Source organism: Varroa jacobsoni, unplaced genomic scaffold, assembly GCF_002532875.2.
Source record: "Varroa jacobsoni isolate VJ856 unplaced genomic scaffold, vjacob_1.0 scaffold_566, whole genome shotgun sequence".
NCBI lineage: Eukaryota > Metazoa > Arthropoda > Arachnida > Mesostigmata > Varroidae > Varroa > Varroa jacobsoni.
This window is the reverse complement of record NW_019213468.1, coordinates 19081-36168: the sequence shown is the minus strand read 5'-3', so window position 1 is coordinate 36168 and position 17088 is coordinate 19081. Positions and strand designations below refer to the sequence as shown.

Genomic DNA, 17088 nt, shown 5'->3' with positions numbered 1-17088 from the left:
AGCAGATGTCCTGTGCTGCCGACGTTGCAGTTGGCGGTCTCTAGCCAAATGTTTGCATAAAGCACCCCCATAGCTGTATGTTAAGGATTATTCCCCACCAATGCTCTATCGCATAGTTCAGGGGTGGCGAAATCACACAGTGGTGGCTTCACGCCCCAGAAGAAAAAACCAACACCGACCCAGCAATCTTGAAGTCATACGTAACCCGATCGATCCTACTTAATGTAGCAACGTAACATTGAATGTATGCATCTTGACGCCTATTTCATCATGACGCTCGACGAGCGCGCGGCCGACAACATAAATCTGTGTCAGCGAAGTTCTTGCACCTGATGATCTTCTGTGGCCTTCGCGATTCGGAGGGAAGCTCGCATAGCAGCAATCTCTTACGCTGTTTAGTCTTTTCTTTTTTTTTTTCAGTCTAGCACTAAATAAAGTCCAAGTAGACCTGTGGTAAAGAGTGGCATTTTTTGCCGCTTCACTTGATCCATTGCTCTAACCGACGAAGTAACCGGTTACGGCCGCACATTCCTTCTAGTCCAAATAGGCTCGGTCACACCTGTGCTTGCATAGTAACTATGAACAATATTTCTTGCACAAGCGACTGCAGACAACGGTTAGAGACACAGACAGTGAGAGAGCGGTGAAATGGGGGCAAACAGAAAGGGCGAACTAGTCGGGCGGGGGAAGGACAGATCGGGACGACTGAAGCACCGGTGCTCTGCCACGTTCCTCGCGCCTCTGTCGCCACTTCTGTGTGTGTGTGTGAGAAACGCTGAAGACGACCCTGTGAGACGAACTTCATCGTCGATCTGGGCAGTCTCGGCGATGAATATTCGGTTAGTGACTAGGGATCGCATTCTAGGAAGCCACCTCGCGTCCGCCATCACTGGCTTGTTGTCTCATCGATTGTTATCTGCTGTCGACAAATGATGACGCAAGCTGATGTTGATTTGGTGCAGCTTTGTTGGATCGTTGTTATCGTTATGTATCGTCGTTTCCCTTTTTCGGTTTGTTCTAGCGAGTGTATATATGGGCCTTCGCTGAAAAAAATATTCTTACAAGGGGACTGAAAACATCGAAGTATCCCGAGGGCAGCGGGGGATTCAGTAAAAGCAAGAATTTACGAAAGCGAAAACATGCACGGGGGACACGATATTGAGAATATAATATCCCAGAGATTTTAACACTTCGTATATGACTTTTTTTCCGCCTACGATCGTGGTTAGGTTCACTTTGTCCTCTAATGCAGCTTGAAAAAGATACAATTAAGTATCAAACATATAATTATTATCTGTACCATTCATACGTTTCGTTTCGATTGACTGCATGTGAGTCTGGGAAGCGTGCCAAAGACACCTGTGAAAACTGGCGTAGCCTGAGCGTACACGTGCAGTTATTCTACATTTGGAAACGTAACGTATTAAGCAACGTCCGGGGGGGGGGGGGGTGCAAGAATTATTATGTTTCTTATAAATTAAACTATCGCTACAAATGCTTTATATATAAATCTATTTACGAAGCTCTAGAAAGAATCATAATGTAACGGATTGTATCCGCGTAGAAAATTGATAATTTTAAGGCAATCTGTTGTACAGACAGAATTTTAGTTAGAGGAACAATGACTATTTTTGACCAACGTTTCCAAAGGTTTATTGTATCCAAATGGGCGTCCACAACCGGTCCACTTTTTCGCCGGCTCGAGACCTGAGCGGGAAGATCCCGTCATCTTAGCCTGAGATTTTTGTTTCCCTTTAGATCTGTGGCTGTTTCTTCGGAGAGCTATTATAATGGATGTCAAGTTATAGAATATATCACTTATCCGTAATAATTAAACATTGACAGAAACATATTGTATATTTATTTACGTACATTTAAGACAACGTTGTTAAGACATTTGGTTTTATATTCTCGAACCTTTCTTTTTTCGAAATATTTATTTACCATCTTATATATTGTGCGGCTAATGAAGCATCTCTAATTAAGCCCTGTATTGCCTCTCCCCTATAGCGGGAAATGTTTTGCGTTTAGCTACAATAACAAGGTGAAGGTTGTCCGTCGCTATAGGCTGCTGTATATTTGACCGAAAAGCCATGTTTACCTCAATTTGACGGTCAACAGCCGCCTACCTACCTACCTACCTACCTACCCTGTCCACGGATGCAGGTAGAAGTCATATCTAAGCCCAGGCGTCGTTCTCTACTGACTCATCCTTGTGCCAATATTTACTTCATGGTGAAGGCAATTACAGCAGCAGCAGCAGCAGCAGCAGTGTTTGGCAATCCCTATTGTGAGAACCTCACTATTGAATTCGACATTGCAAGATCTCTGTTGGATGCGCAAGGATCCGTAGGCCGTAGACTGGCTACTCGGCTTACAGCAAACGCCGTAGGTCTAAGAGCTACGTTCCTTCTCTATCTATGCACAGGACACTTGAGAGTAATCTCTATCTGCCTAATTATCACTTTGTTATTTCGTGGCCCTTTACGTTGTCTCAAAACCCATTAGTTGAATCAATCGATTCACGTTTGTGTCGCTGTTACCTTGTTTTTGGTGTCGCATATATTGGTACCAGAACAAACAACGGATCTATCACTTTGAAAAGTTGCGCAGAGACTGTGTCTATAGATACTTAAATGGGTGGAATCTCTAAAATTGTAATCGACCAGGAGGATGAGGAGTGGTTCAGTACGGCTTAGCGAATAGGATATTGTAAAGACGGATAAGATTAGTGGATGGGGGCCACGAATCCTACAGGGTGTAGCCAGCCAGTGTGGTCCTGCGAATATCGTCAACACCTCGGAACATGCTTGACTTCAAACATCAGGGATAAGTCTGTTATGGACAACAGTGTTCATTGAAAGCAGGTACGTGTATCCATTCCCGTGGATTATACAATCCGACTTAACAATAGGCTCGGAGTCTGAGTACGAGCCGGCCAAAATGCAAGTGCTAACTACGTGCGTAATGCGATTGAGCATCAGCAATTGCCAATGACGACGACGACGACGATGATGATATCATTACAGAAGACACTTCAGAGTTAATCTGTGACTGGTATTCCTCACCGGTTGGACATTCAAAAACTTTGTTTGCCGACCCATACAAGCATAACTGCAATGCAAATGTGTGCTATTGAAAAATAAACATTTTTAAAATTGATTTGTATCTTTCATTACAGATTTCCAAGGCGGCAAGTTCTTATAGGGCAAGCGATTCGCGGACCTTACCTGCCTCTACAATAGCCTATTTGCTAAGTCGTACTGAGCCCCTTGATCGATTACCGTGCGTTTCCCGTCCAGTTAAGTATCTATAGACACAGACTCCGCGCGAAAGTGATAAATCCGTTTTTTGGTCTAGTACCAGTATATGCGACATCAAAACCTTCGGTACTGATACTATTGTGGTACTATTTGTAGTAGTAAATGTTGAAGTGGTAGTGATTGAAACGGTAGGTAATTTTCAACATTTCTGCGTAGACTAAGAACCAGTCACGTAAGACATGCCGATATTCGCATCATCATTACTTCAGTAAGAGCTAGTTGTGCAGAAGCGTTGGCAAACGACACGGAAATTTCATAATCTTTCAAGGTAGTAATGCATTTCGAGCCCTATCGGTAGCATATTGCAAACACGAACCTTTTTCACTGTGGAAACAAAAGCATTAATGTACTGCCCTCAACTTACCTATAATTCATTTTGTCAGTTACAAATGAACTTAGGTAGACGTCTATATAAATGCTTAATTATATGACCTGCAAACATAAAGTGATTTGCCACCAATATATCGCTTACCGCAAGCGATCATTTACAAGACCAACTGAAATAGGCAGCACATGTTGCCGTAGTTTTCATCGGCACAACTGCTTTGAAGTGATGCGATAGCCCAATAGAAGTGCGGTGTGTGGGGAGGAGGGGTGCATCATGTTTCAAACTTCATACTTCACATCACTGTTCTCTACATATGAAACTCGACTCATTGGCTGGCCGAACCCCCCTGAAAATGCTTTTTTGCGCCAATGATTTCCGAAGTCTTCGTGCCGTGAACTCGCGTATTGTAGTCATGACCCGCGTCATCTGGGATTGCCGTGGAGACAGTAGTCGCACAACGGGGCAAAACGACCTAATCCTCATTTCGGTGTGCCCTTGCCGAAATGGTTCGATTCACCGTAGGTACCTAGTTCCCTTTACATTACTGATTGAACACATTGTCTCTTACTGACGTGTGTTGCCTACCGTAATGTTGCCGAATGCCTGATAGGCGCTCAGCATAGTTAACGCAGCCCTAGCTCTTGGCGGTCAGTCGGTCGGTCGGTCGGTGTTTTTGAATTTCTCGCGGGGGGGCACGAGCTCTCGTGGGGAGTTTTCCGTGTCGTGTGCGGATTCCTAAGATGCCTTGAGCCCCAGAACAAAAGGAAAAGCGAAACAGTTTCTATCTATAGTCGGCTATCTGGCTGACGTGCACGCTGTCTCTCTGTTGGGTTCGCCCCCGACACCGTCGCTCACTGTCTGCTATTTGAATGGTGCTCACCTTGCTCCTACTATCGGAGCTCATATCGGTTAGACTAACGGACAAATGCAGCATCGTGTTCTGCTCTATTCGGGCTAATCCAGTTGTACAGTCCAGCCGAATCCGAGCGGTCTGTATTAAATCCGTATCCGAGAGAGAAAATCATTCTGGCCGAAAGGTGCGATTTTAGGTCTGATAACAATTTACATATGTGGGGGTTAGTTTCTCTAGGCTGGACGTAGCGGACTTTGAAAGGTGGTCACAGTACGAAATTCTGTATCATATATGTAGATCGAAAAGGGTTTATTTAAATTTGCCCCGTTACGCTGTGGTGAGTTTCCTTATCACCATGATAGCAGCACTATAGATACCACAAGAAAATATCCCAGGTTGAGTTTCTGGCTTAGATCTAATTGTTTTTTTGCTTTAATCACTCGATTTGTAATGTCAGTTTCTTACATTACTCATAATATGTTCGAATTTGTCCCCATCTCACTAAGGACAATGGACTACTGTCTTTTTTGCAAAGGTCAAAGCTTTTCAGCACGGAAGGCTCAGACCACAGCGTAACTGGGCTGTACCTGTTCTGCAGCAGAAAGCCCTCAATAATTTCGATTGTGATTTTTTTGCGACACAGCAAGCTGTTGGGATGGTCTAACACCTGTAGCGATACCCTCTGCCGAAATTGTTCTGGGATATTTGTGTTTTGAAACTAGACTTTTTTTAATTTCCAAGCATATACTAGTTCTCGACTATGCGTCTTTTTGTAAATTTGTTTTCATTTCCAAAGCGAACCACCCGTACATTTTACAGTTTGTTTCGTTGTCATGAAAAATAATTAATGAGTTTCTGATTTTACAGAATATCTCAGTAAAAACACGACTGAAAATCCCGCGAGCTACAATCAATAGTACACAATCCCTAAGCAAAAATTTTCCCAGCTTTTATTCTTTATCGATCGCCATCCATATTAATCCACCCATCCCAACTATCGTTTTCCACACCTATCTCAGGCATCACAATCCGCACTTTATCCGAACGCTTTATTAATTGAGCAAATAAGTTCAGTTAGAAGTTAGAGACGTATACGGGCTGTGCAAGCAACTGCCAGCATCTACTTGATTCGATGATCATCTTCAAGATAAGTTGAAGGGTCTAGAACGCCCCCTCTAATTGCCCCTAAGTGAGCAGACAACCGCGGTAACTCGCACTCGTGCGAGACAAGACATACTGCGCGAATTCCGGGAAATTTTCACTCTGCATCGATCCCAGATAGCGCAACCCCGCTGAAGTTAAATGAAAAGGTAAAAGTTGCGTGTGGGCGAAAATTCATCCGTGGAGCCGGCGATCCTAAGACGCAATGTATAGGTAGAAGAAGCAACAGAGCAGCATAGAGTAATAATAGATTAGAGAGCATCGAATGCTCGTACGTATGATATTATGGACGAGGGATTAGTTAGCAGCCCACACGAATGTGTGATTTCCCCCAATATCAATACCGTCTCGAGAAACACAGGGGCATCAGCAGTGGTGCATTCGTGCTGCTACCAGAGTGGTGACGAAGCATGAAGTGTAGCTCTTTTGTTTACCTGCTTGTGTGCCTATGCTTTCAGACAGGCACTAACTCACTGTGATGAGGTATAGAGAATGAGGATAGGATTGGAAATCACATCGATGTTCTATGCTCGTTATGGCTCAACCATTGTACGGTACAAACTGAACAACCATTTTGGTTGTATTGTTATATAAACCAATTGCCCTTCTCGGAGCCTAACACTTGTTGTGAGACTGCAGTCTCGTTTGCGGCTTGAAATTCTACGCGTATGCGTATATAAAGTAAGTAGAGCTGCCCTGCAAAGTACAATTTGAGTAGATTAAGCTAGCTAAGGTAGTTGACTGAAACAAGTATTGAGCCAGGATCACATCTAGATTAACGTAGTGGCTACTGCAGTAGATTTGAAAGGCCGACCAGAGATTCACGTTACGTTGCCAACATCCGTCCGTAAATGAGATTTATACCTTGACCTCTTCGAAGAAAAGGCTAGTTTTCACTAGGAGTGTTGGTGCAATTGGCAATATATCATTATTACTTGGCTTTCGTTTCATGCCTCGACGTTAGCTCACTCCAACGACGAATATCTTACCTAATATTTTTCGTCTTATCCATGTTTCCATTAAAAGCTCGCTGTTATTCCCTGCTTCGTCCGCTGTTTATCATTGTTACAGCTCTAACACGCCTACCTCTAAATACATACAGAGCGACCCGTTTGCAGAGTGCAGAATACCCGCGATAATCTCGTGCTTGCCTTTGCTTTCCGACCTACCGCTCGAAGGTTGCTTCAGGGCTCCCGACTGCCCTCTCCCAGAGACGGTCCTTTCCCAGTATTGGGTGACTCTGGGCTTCGTCGATCTAACTGCTTGCCTGCCGCACGCTCCGTCGGCTACCCTCAAGTCTTCTTCATCCTCCTTCTTTTTCGTGCAGCCGCTGCTGCGATGGCTTCGGCTGTTCCTCACCAGGGCTTCAATACAGCTGCTGCTGCGGAACAACGGCGGTAGCAGCGTATTCTCTCGCGGCTCTTTTCTTCTCTGTCTGTTGGATGCTCACCGCCGGTCGCTCCGAGTCGAATTGGCTGCGAAACTCCTCCCCCGTCGCGGTTCCCAGCGGGCGGAGCCTATGAGGCTGCTGTGTCGGAGCTGCACCAGTGGTCATCCCGCTCGCCGCTACCGTCATTGTTCGTTGAGTCTGTCTGCTTTTTCGCTTCGTCGTTCTTTTGCTCGCCGGTTGGTCGTCAGAAAACGCCATACACGACCGCTTCTAGCTGGTGGTATTTGCCAAGTGGCCATTGGCGTTACTTGGTTTGCTTAGCGAAGCAATCGGACGCACGGACAGACAGAGCGAGGCTTCGATGCCGACCGCTGGCGTCGAAATTCACTCTCTGCCATTTCCCGGCCGCCGCCGCCGCCGCTGCTGCTGCTGCTGCTGCTACTCGGAGCCCTCCTTTTGCTCAGGTTTGCGTCTCGAGAGAAGAGACGAACTTCCCGCAGGAGCGAGCCGCGACCGACTCGTCTAACCAGAATCAGTTGTGTCGTCGAACGAGTGGCATGCGTTTGGTTCCTTGCTAGATAGCTAGCTGAATATAGCTGCCTCATCTACCACGCCGCGATTCGCGCCCACTCGCTGATAGTACGTTGACTAACGCGCCAGCCTGCCTGAGACGAGGTGACTCTCCACACCCACTCGTGGCGAGACTACTGTAATCCGATTGAGGATTAGACTGTCAGGCTAAGGATTAAAGTCCGTTAAGCTGTAAAGTCTCGAAAAGCCCTCGTGCTGCTAGCGTGGTGTAGCTTCGTGTCGCTCGCGTTTGCCTCGACGTTACAGCCGCCGCAGCTGCTATTGTTTGTCGGCCGTGGTACAACACCGCAGCGACGTCACTGCAGGTCCCGAGTCACGCACGTGTAAAGGTCACGAGCTGCTTCGCGATCTTGAATTGTAGCGCGCCGACTGATCAACGACAATTAACGACTATCTGCGTGTAGTCGATTACGTCGCGGAGTAAGAGTAATGCAATACTATTACTGTTGTATGTACATGCACATGTACGGGTACACGATCTATAATATAGACTAATATTGTCTTGCTTTCAACAACTTCAACTTCAAGTGGTGCTGTGCTCATCAGAAATTGTCATCTCACCAATGAGTAGTCAACCGCACAATAGACATAAGCTTGTGCGTGTGTGCCTTGCGTGTGCATAAAATAAAAACTTCAGCTCGAGCGAAACATTAAGATAACATACAACGCTACGGTTTTGGCCGCTGGACTACAGTGCATCAAGTGCTTCAGCTGGTAAGTGTATCTGAAATCCCACTAAGTAGCTTTCCTCTATGGAGCATTCCGGACTTGGTGGAATAATATCTAGCAGCCTTACGTTTCATATCAGAAACGTTCACTTTTGGCCACAGTTGCTAATTATTTCCTTCTATTTATTTATAGCACGCTAGAAGCTAAATGTCCGGCTATATATATATAGAAGTAAACCTATATATATATATATATATATAGGTTTACTTCTGTCAGGCTGAATGCATTATAGCAGACGCTTCTTAAGGGAAGTCTTAAATTCCTATTACGATCTTTGACACATCTTGAAGACCACTTATGTGTGTAAGTTAACTAAGCTGAATTCACATATAATTGTACTAAGTTAAACTCAATCACGAGCTGCTGCCGTTGTGTGAAAACCATTTGTACAAATTGTATTAGCGAGGTTAACTGAGATTACGCCAAAGAGTTATACGTAATGCGGGTTGCGTTATATCCCGCATTACATTATATATATATATATATATATATATATATATATATTTTATCGAAATATCTGCTGAATTTATAAGCTTATATTTATGTTAATGCCCCTTTGTGCATGTACGCGATGTGCATTAACCTGAATTTTCTCTATAAAATCAAGAGCACAATGGCGTCACAATGAACTATTCTCGGGGGTAAGCGTTACATAATAATCATGGCTATCACAATAACAATAGCGTAACTGACTAGTTAACACATAGCGTTAACGGTACAATGCAATCGATCATTGACGAGAGAAGTTCTGAGTGATACAAAAGCGTATTTGAGAGCCGTTGTTGTCGAAACGAACACATGGGGATCTAACGAAGGGCAATGAAGCGCTTTTCAACGTATTCGGTCAATATACAAGTGTACACTAATGAGCTCTTGTACCGTGTCCCAAGACGGGAACTTCGACAGACTAGTACCTAAACGGTTCTAAAGCCGGTGATGCTTCCAAATGTTTGTCCTCTGTTTCGAATACGTATACTATACGACTGACAATCAAAACACTGCAGCGAACTGGTTTGGTAACCAGCAAGGAAAGGCCTAAACGATTTCCATTTGCATAGGTCAAACAGTTCCTGTTTACTGCGATGCTGTTTTCTAAACGCTTATAACGGGCTGATATTCTGCATTCTGTTTCGACTTACGTTCTCTCTCTCTTTCTCTCATTACCATTTTTTGCCTATTCCAGTTCATCGATTAAACTCTAGCATCCACTGACAAAACCCCCGCCTGTCCAACAGGGACCACTTCTTTCTGCACAGGCCGAAACCAACATGTCCTTGTACTCGTATAACTCTTCGTCATCGCCGATGTCCCCGCCATCGTCTCCGCCATCTGCAACAGCCTTTGCTGAGGCGTCCGGCCTTGCCGGCTTGAACAGCTTCGGTGGGGTACCGATGTCCGGTGCTTCGGGTGGTCCTAGTCCGAACCATCATCATACGCACAGTTTTGCGACTTCATACCCCGCATCGATTGGTTCGACGAGCTATTCAGGACCGTCGGCCACAGGTTTCTACGCTGCGACACAGAACGCTGCCACCGGATATGGTAAATATAGTAGATGCATGGTACATAAATAAACTTGTGTTCGCCTTTTTCTCTCTCTCTTTATGTCGAAGAAACAGAAAGATCATCGGCGTCATATATAATTCTATAGAGTAAATCTATCACTGCGGTAGCCTAATCATAATATGCTTGATTGCAATATTCCTATGCGATAGTCATTGTCCTCTCAAACACACTAAGAAACCGTTATTTCATTCAACCGTTGGGTGTCATGCACGCCACTGAGCACCTACGAGACTTGAATTTGTATGTCCCTAAGTTGCTAATGGAAAATTCTAGTCTCACCATCCTCATCATTTCCCATCTCATATATATGGGTGTAGGGTAAATTCATTGGGAAAAGATACGACCCTCCCGAAGTTGTGTACATCGACTGTGAATCCGCTAGACAAGTAACCTAATTCATTCTGACCATTGGATTGGAGTCAATGTCTTCCCATGTGTTGGCTGGCTGGCGTTGCGCTTCGTTTTTATTCAAGCAACCCCTGCTACTGCTGTTGCTTCAACACTGGTTTCCTCGCTGAGTCCCTGTGGGAGGGCCGAGGTGACCTCGGCCTAAAAGCGCTTCGTTGCGGTATCGAAGTTTTCCTCCCTCTGAGCCTTCCTAGCTCTGGTCTCCTTACCGCCCCCTAGGTCGAGTGTTGGCTAGACTATGCAGCTAATCCATTTGTAGCCGGATTAGAGGCGGACCCGGATCTCGTTTTCTAAGGGCCGTTGAGAGAGCTAACTGATATCTGGTTTTAATCAGCATTGCGGACTGTGGGTGCCTCTGTATAGGTTGGGCCCAGCAAGATTGGGTTTCTCTCCTTGCAAACGCTTCTAACAGCCCAAAGGGATGGATAACGAAACCTCAACTCGGTTTAGTGGACCCGTTTTGAGGCCGTGTTATAGTACGGGATCCACCTTAGCAGATCGGGCAGCCGTTACCTGTATGTATTCTATCTCATCGTGCGAATCTGTCAATAAAGACCCTCGTATGAGAGTTTCCTAGCTATTATTGAAAGATTTCATAACTTCATGTTTGTCAACTAACAAGTTCCGCACATACTATTAGTAAGATGCTTCCAATTTGGTCGATTAATCCGACGCCCTTCGACAGTGGTTAGTTTATAAGTCAACAATTCTGAATAGCTCAGACTCAAGCTCAGATTTCGATCGAAAATAATTCCTTGTTTGGGTTACATTCATTCAATCCATAGACGACCTTATATAACACGATTCATTTGATCGCGTAGTAATGATTGGCTTGGGTTCAAGCTTCGATAATACTAACGTTTTGCCAGTCGTCGTCATTGATCTTTGAGAGGCTGTTCGCTTAGCGAAGAAAACCTAGGCCTAACGCTAACGTTCGACTTCGAGTTTGACCACCGCGGTAGTATAGTAAAAACTAACGTCCTTTGTCCTTATCGGCGGTCGGTGGCCAACTGCTAGAATAAAGAAGTTTTGGAAAAGCATAGTAAGATTTCTATCGTTCGGTGACACTACTTCTTATTGTACCTAGCACACGCGAATATAATTGCGCTGGCGAGACATATTTGGTCTAAATAGCTGATTTCGCCAAGGAACAGTACAACAAATTACAACCTCTTTGATGGTACGTCGTCACTTAAGTTCACAGGAAGCTCTCACAGTGGGACGAATTGCGTTAGTTATAAAATAAAAGTGGGCTAAATGAGATATCGTGTATATATGTAGGTAAACTAGGATATTCTTTTTACCTGATGTTTATTGTAAAGGTGGAAACCAGTTGGGCTCAAGGCCACTGTCGGTGTCCGGAAGTTCATCGCTTTCACCGTCGCCAACTCTTGCCCAGCAGCAAAGCTCAAGCCCATTGGGCGTCAAGGCATGGAACTCACCGTTTGCCCTTGAGGCGTGGTACAGCACTGGAGCCGGTCTCAATGGTAAGCAACATTAAAATGAATTGATTCCTCATGAACTTTTTCGTTAAGGCCCTTGAAATACAAATCGGGTATTTCTCAATGACACGGAGAGAACTGTGAGCTATAATATCTCTTGGCTTAATTCAAGTGGCACCCTAAATCAAGCCGACGCGTTTGGTCTCCGTCTGTTCTATCCATCTTTTATTTTCTCTGTCGCTATCCAGAGCTCCTGCCTTCGGTATCTTGCAATCTAGACGTTGATATGTTACTGTGCATTTCTTATAAGCATTAATGGCCATGACTACTTCACACAAACCATTTTCATTTTTCAAGCTGGTTCGTTTTGTATTTCGGCCCTTTAAGTAAATATGCATATGCCACCATAGTACTTACTCTGAAGCCTCAAGCAGCGGCTGCACGAGCGATGGAAATGATAAATGCCAATGCATTTGAAATGAGCACTTCACGAAGGCGGAAGGAGTGAACCTCAAGGTGTTGTCATCGGTCTCAATTCAAGTTCTTACAATTCGTCGTTTAGCGCTCGTATGTGCCCGGCAAAGGGCACCGAATCTTTTCTTGTTGTCACCTGCTTGTTGTAGCAGTTGATCAGCCGCGAGCCCCGATCCTAAAACACAATATCAGATAATACAACTCACATTATCAGAGATTCTTTGGCGGCTGCTGGGTGATATCGACACCACGACCAAGTAACACTTGCAGCTCTATCCGGCATTTAATATATGATCGAACTGGCCAAGTATCACTGCATTGGGTATGCAGTAAAACATCGAACGGGATGCCAATCGCCGCCGTGGAGCCGCTAAGCGGCCAAGTCTCATTCACTCAAACGCTTGTTCGTCACTGCTGTTTCTATTGCGTGCTGCTTCTGATGCACAGTTTCAACTCAGTCGACTCTTAATCTAGCCATCGTGTCGGGTTAAACGTATTGCAGTATTCAGAGAACACACAACATAGTATTATCATTTGTACATTAGTGTAGGCGCCCCGGACGAGGGGGTGTCTACCGCTTTCGGCTTCCATTGCTTTGCCCTGTACTCAGTGTTGTCTACGGTTGTTTCATTGGCGTGACGGGCGTGACCGAACAGGCATACAAACGCAATATCGGCTACCAGTCGAGTAATGATCTGCAGAAGTGGTGCTCATCGAGCTAGTTCTTGTTGCGGCCTTTTCTTCAGCCCCTTGAGCTACCGTAGGCCGAATCGAGGTGAGCGGGACTATGGAAGTACACAATACGGCGATAGAGAATACTATCGGCTATCCTGCCGAGTATCAGCAATTGGCACACAACACAGCCATGCGACTGTCGGAGCTGTTATTACCATTAGGTGCCTTTCTGGTGCGGCATCGCACCTTATGCTCTTCAACGATAGGCTATCAACGCACGAAGCGTACAGTGCAGAAAAAAGCAAGCGAACGATGAGAAGAATAGCAAAGCTACTGCCGCTACTAGTACTTCTACAACAATATACACAAGACGAACCAATAACGAGAGCCGCATAAAGTACCCACCGCTGAAGCTGTAACCAGCGTAGTAGCACTTTGGATCACATAGAAAGCAATCGCACATCGCGATATCGTAGAGTCGAGCAAGTGGGGAGTGTCCGTTGAGCTAGGTAGGTGGGTCCTGTTGCATGCAACAAAGTGGCTACTGCGCCTAGGCGACAGCGTAAAGGATGTGTGAAGCTGAGTTCGTTCTTAAGGAATTACCCGCCTTCTCGCGGTCCTTTCTTAGGGCTCGGCAAGCTGATTCCGTCGGGACCGCTGTCTTAAAGGGAGCAAGACGCCGTGGCCTCGCCGCAAGCTGCGATCGCAGCAACCGTTTGCGAACGATACTGTTGTCGTGATGGAAATGATAGCGTTCAGTTTCGCTCGAAGGCAACGGCACGAGTGACTCAATAGGGCGTCATAACAGGCTAATCGTCATTGGCCGAGAAATCTGATAACCTTTAGGCTTACTCGACGCAAATATGCATGAGAGTATTGTGTCTGCAGATTTCGTCGGCATCGTAGTCGCTAGGCGATTTGCAAATTGCGTCCCATCGTCGCACAAATCATATGATAGTCTATAGCGCGTAATACTCGTGGAGCCGCTGTCGGGGCTCATCACAGACGGGTAGAGGATCAAGCTCACCGTGAGATGGAATGGCAACCCTGCGCGACAAAACTATGCCAATGACAAAAGAAGCACGGCCACGTCGGTACTATTAGACAGACCCCAGCAGGCACCAGATACCGATAGGTGATGATCTATGCAAATATCACGCGACGCAATTGTTGGACTTCATTTGAGATTCTACTGAATGCGGCGGCTGATCAGCGGCTACGATCAAATGATCAGCACTATTACTTTTGTTATGGGCTAAAGACGAGCTGTTTGCGGCTTTATTATTATTACTGTTCGCTAAGAATAGAAAAAATTTACTGTTTTTTTTTTGTTATGACGCAAATAGGCGTGATACAACTAGCAGAGGGAACTAGCAGTGAAATAATGAGTTTTGAAGTACTTTCAAATAACGATCTACCGAATTGATCTTCTGCAGGCCCATCAATGATGATGCGGAAACAGCGTCGGGAGCGTACAACGTTTACGCGAAATCAGCTCGACGTGCTGGAGTCACTCTTCACAAAGACCCGTTACCCCGACGTTTTCATGCGGGAGGAGGTCGCCTTAAAGATTGCCTTACCCGAAAGCCGTGTTCAGGTATGGTTCAAGAACAGGCGCGCAAAGGTCCGACAGCATCAGCAAGCGTCAATGGGTGCTAAATCCACTACATCCACACCGCAGCCATCCTCTATTACCGCTAAAAACAGCACCGCGGGTCCAATGATTAAAAAAGAAAAACATATCAAGGAAGAAAGCGGGGTGAGCGCACTGACATCATCTCCGTCATCACTAAACGTCACTAGCACCGCGACCAGTGCGATGTCCGCCTTATCAACCAAATCTGACTCGCCGTCGGTTTCGCCACACGTGGCTGTATCAGCGGCATCTGCTGCAACTCACAGCTTCTCGTCACAATCGCCAACGTCCAACATGTACCACCACCACCCCGCGATGATCTGGAGCCCGCACTCCGCCATGGACTATTACAACTTCCCGACGAGGAGTTCGGCAAACGGCAACAGCGGTGTCGGAGCGGCGGGCGGAACCAGCACTTTAAATCCGTCTGCTAATGGCGCTTCTGTCGATTATTCGAGTTGTCAGTACTATACACACCCGTCCGCGGCTGGCTGTCAGCCATCAGCGTATTCCGGCTACGCCATGCCGATGGGTTGCCACGCCAGTGGCTACGGGAACTATTCGACAAATGTTGTCGAATCCGCACACATTTACATGCTTTCGCCACCCCTCACTCCGCAAGAGGCACAGCAGCGGGCCACGGAGAGCCCGCAAACTCGGGCGAGCCACACTGGGTCGGCTGTGGCCCAACTCCACTAGTACAGTTCATGTTAACTTCCGTGATGAATGTGTCAGCGGTATGTCAGTTATTTGGTTTTTTGTACATGTCACCAGATGGCGTAGACAATAGCATTGTTGTTCAGCTCTGTTTGGTCATATAGTACGGTCTGCCTTGTATCACATAGTACGATCGAAAATGAAAAAGACAACGTATCGACAAATAACCCCGTGATTTCTATCGATATGGTCGCCATAGATTACATTACAGTTGAAAATTACAACAATGGCAAATACAAGATGCTCGTACAAAAAATATTGGCTTTAAATGTCTATTTGCTTTGGCAGTGGGCAAAGTGTAAAATAACTATAATTATTAAGACGTTTTAGCGTCGTCATAAGTATCTATGTAAACAAGAGTAAATTTCGTTTATCATTCAGTTGTAATTTGGACTCGAAGCGATTTTTTTTGGGTTCGCTTAGAGCGCGTAATGTACACTCATCGTATTTGCAATTTTGGATATTTTTTTTTTTTTTTTGCTAAAACAATTACTAGATAAAATACGTGAGTAACAACCAGCTACTCAGAAAACACTTAGAAGAAGCATCAAGAATAAAGTGAAACGTTCTATATGCTGTAAATAAATAAATCTTCAATTAGTATTGTTAGAATAAGGTTATCTCATTCAGAGTTTCTAGTGGTTGAGGCAATGCGAGGAAACCGTACCTTTCCTGGCAAAACCTTCGTGACCCACGAAAAACATATCCACAATTAAAATACCCTAGTATTCAGTACGGTGTCTATATCGTTCTATTAGCAAGCAACAGTTTCTGTCCAGCGAAGCTCGGCGGTAAACAATCGTTTGTTCTTTATCTCTCCTGACGACAGGCCGTCCGCTCACGGGATTAATTATCACAAAAAAAAAGTCTTCTACGGTCTTCTGCTCAGTTAGAGTTTTCTCTGTCGTTTCGTTTGCATTAGTTATTACAGGCTCGCTTCCGAAATCGAACCTATTTGCCGCCGTCATATGCTAAAAGTGGTATGATTTTTACCCTAGCGAACTTGAAATCCGTACTTAAGTCTCAGTTGGCTAGCTGACATTGTAAATATGAGTGTAAAATAAAACTTCAATGTGCGGCTGTAGTATTTTAGGCAGACGATACCATAACCATATTGGTGTCTTTATTTCTTTTTTCTATATACTATTGTATGTACATCTCTGTCGTCCGGGTGCACACACGCACATGTGACCGAAGATTGCTTCAGGTCGTTTGCGATGAGGGCAACAGGATGAAAATGAGCGCTAATCGTAAAAAAGTAGAGACCGGTGTAACGACATCGACACACTTGTTTCTCTGCGGATATGTAAGGTGCATGGAAAGTTCTAGTGCTACGTGGGCCTATTTTGGTGTTAGGTCGATGGTGTGTCCGCGGGGTCTATACTGCTATCTCACTGATGCGAGACAATAAAACATGTTCATTTAGTTTGAGACACAAAATTGACTGATCGCTTTCCTCGCGTAAATTCTAACACTCGGCTTAACGTGCCTAATTTTCGGGCGGTTCCTGTTATTCGGAATGTCAGGTAGCAACATCTCGTAAAATGATCTCTTCCTCTCCAAACATGTAGAACATTATTTCGAAAAGTCATTATAGTTCTTTAACAATCAAGCAAAAAAGACTGATCATCTAGTGATTGGAACTTCGTTTTTACGCTTTATTGTTAAGGCTGTGTTGAAGAAACAAATAGATATTTCAACAAAGCTTCCTAAATATGCAACAAGTGCCGTTCGCGATAATCGCCAATAACTTCGTAGTGCTTACGATGGGTCAGGCGATCGTAATAGGCATAAA

At 45.1% G+C, this 17088-nt stretch overlaps 1 protein-coding gene across 2 annotated transcripts; it reads left to right on the top strand.

Annotated features, from left to right (window-relative positions):
* The first annotated feature begins 7510 nt into the window (after positions 1 to 7510).
* On the top strand, positions 7511 to 16402 carry LOC111261542 (uncharacterized). 2 transcript variants are annotated; one of them, XM_022835126.2, is made up of 4 exons: positions 7516 to 8360; positions 9559 to 9917; positions 11672 to 11836; positions 14377 to 16402. In XM_022835126.2, the coding sequence occupies exons 2-4, from the start codon at positions 9644 to 9646 to the stop codon at positions 15273 to 15275; spliced, it is 1338 nt and encodes a 445-aa protein (XP_022690861.1). In that variant the 5' UTR covers positions 7516 to 8360; positions 9559 to 9643; the 3' UTR covers positions 15276 to 16402. The 2 variants fall into 2 exon arrangements, with proteins under 2 accessions (XP_022690862.1, XP_022690861.1); XM_022835127.2 differs by lacking the exon at positions 11672 to 11836 and having other exon boundaries at positions 7511 to 8360.
* The last annotated feature ends 686 nt before the right edge of the window (positions 16403 to 17088 follow it).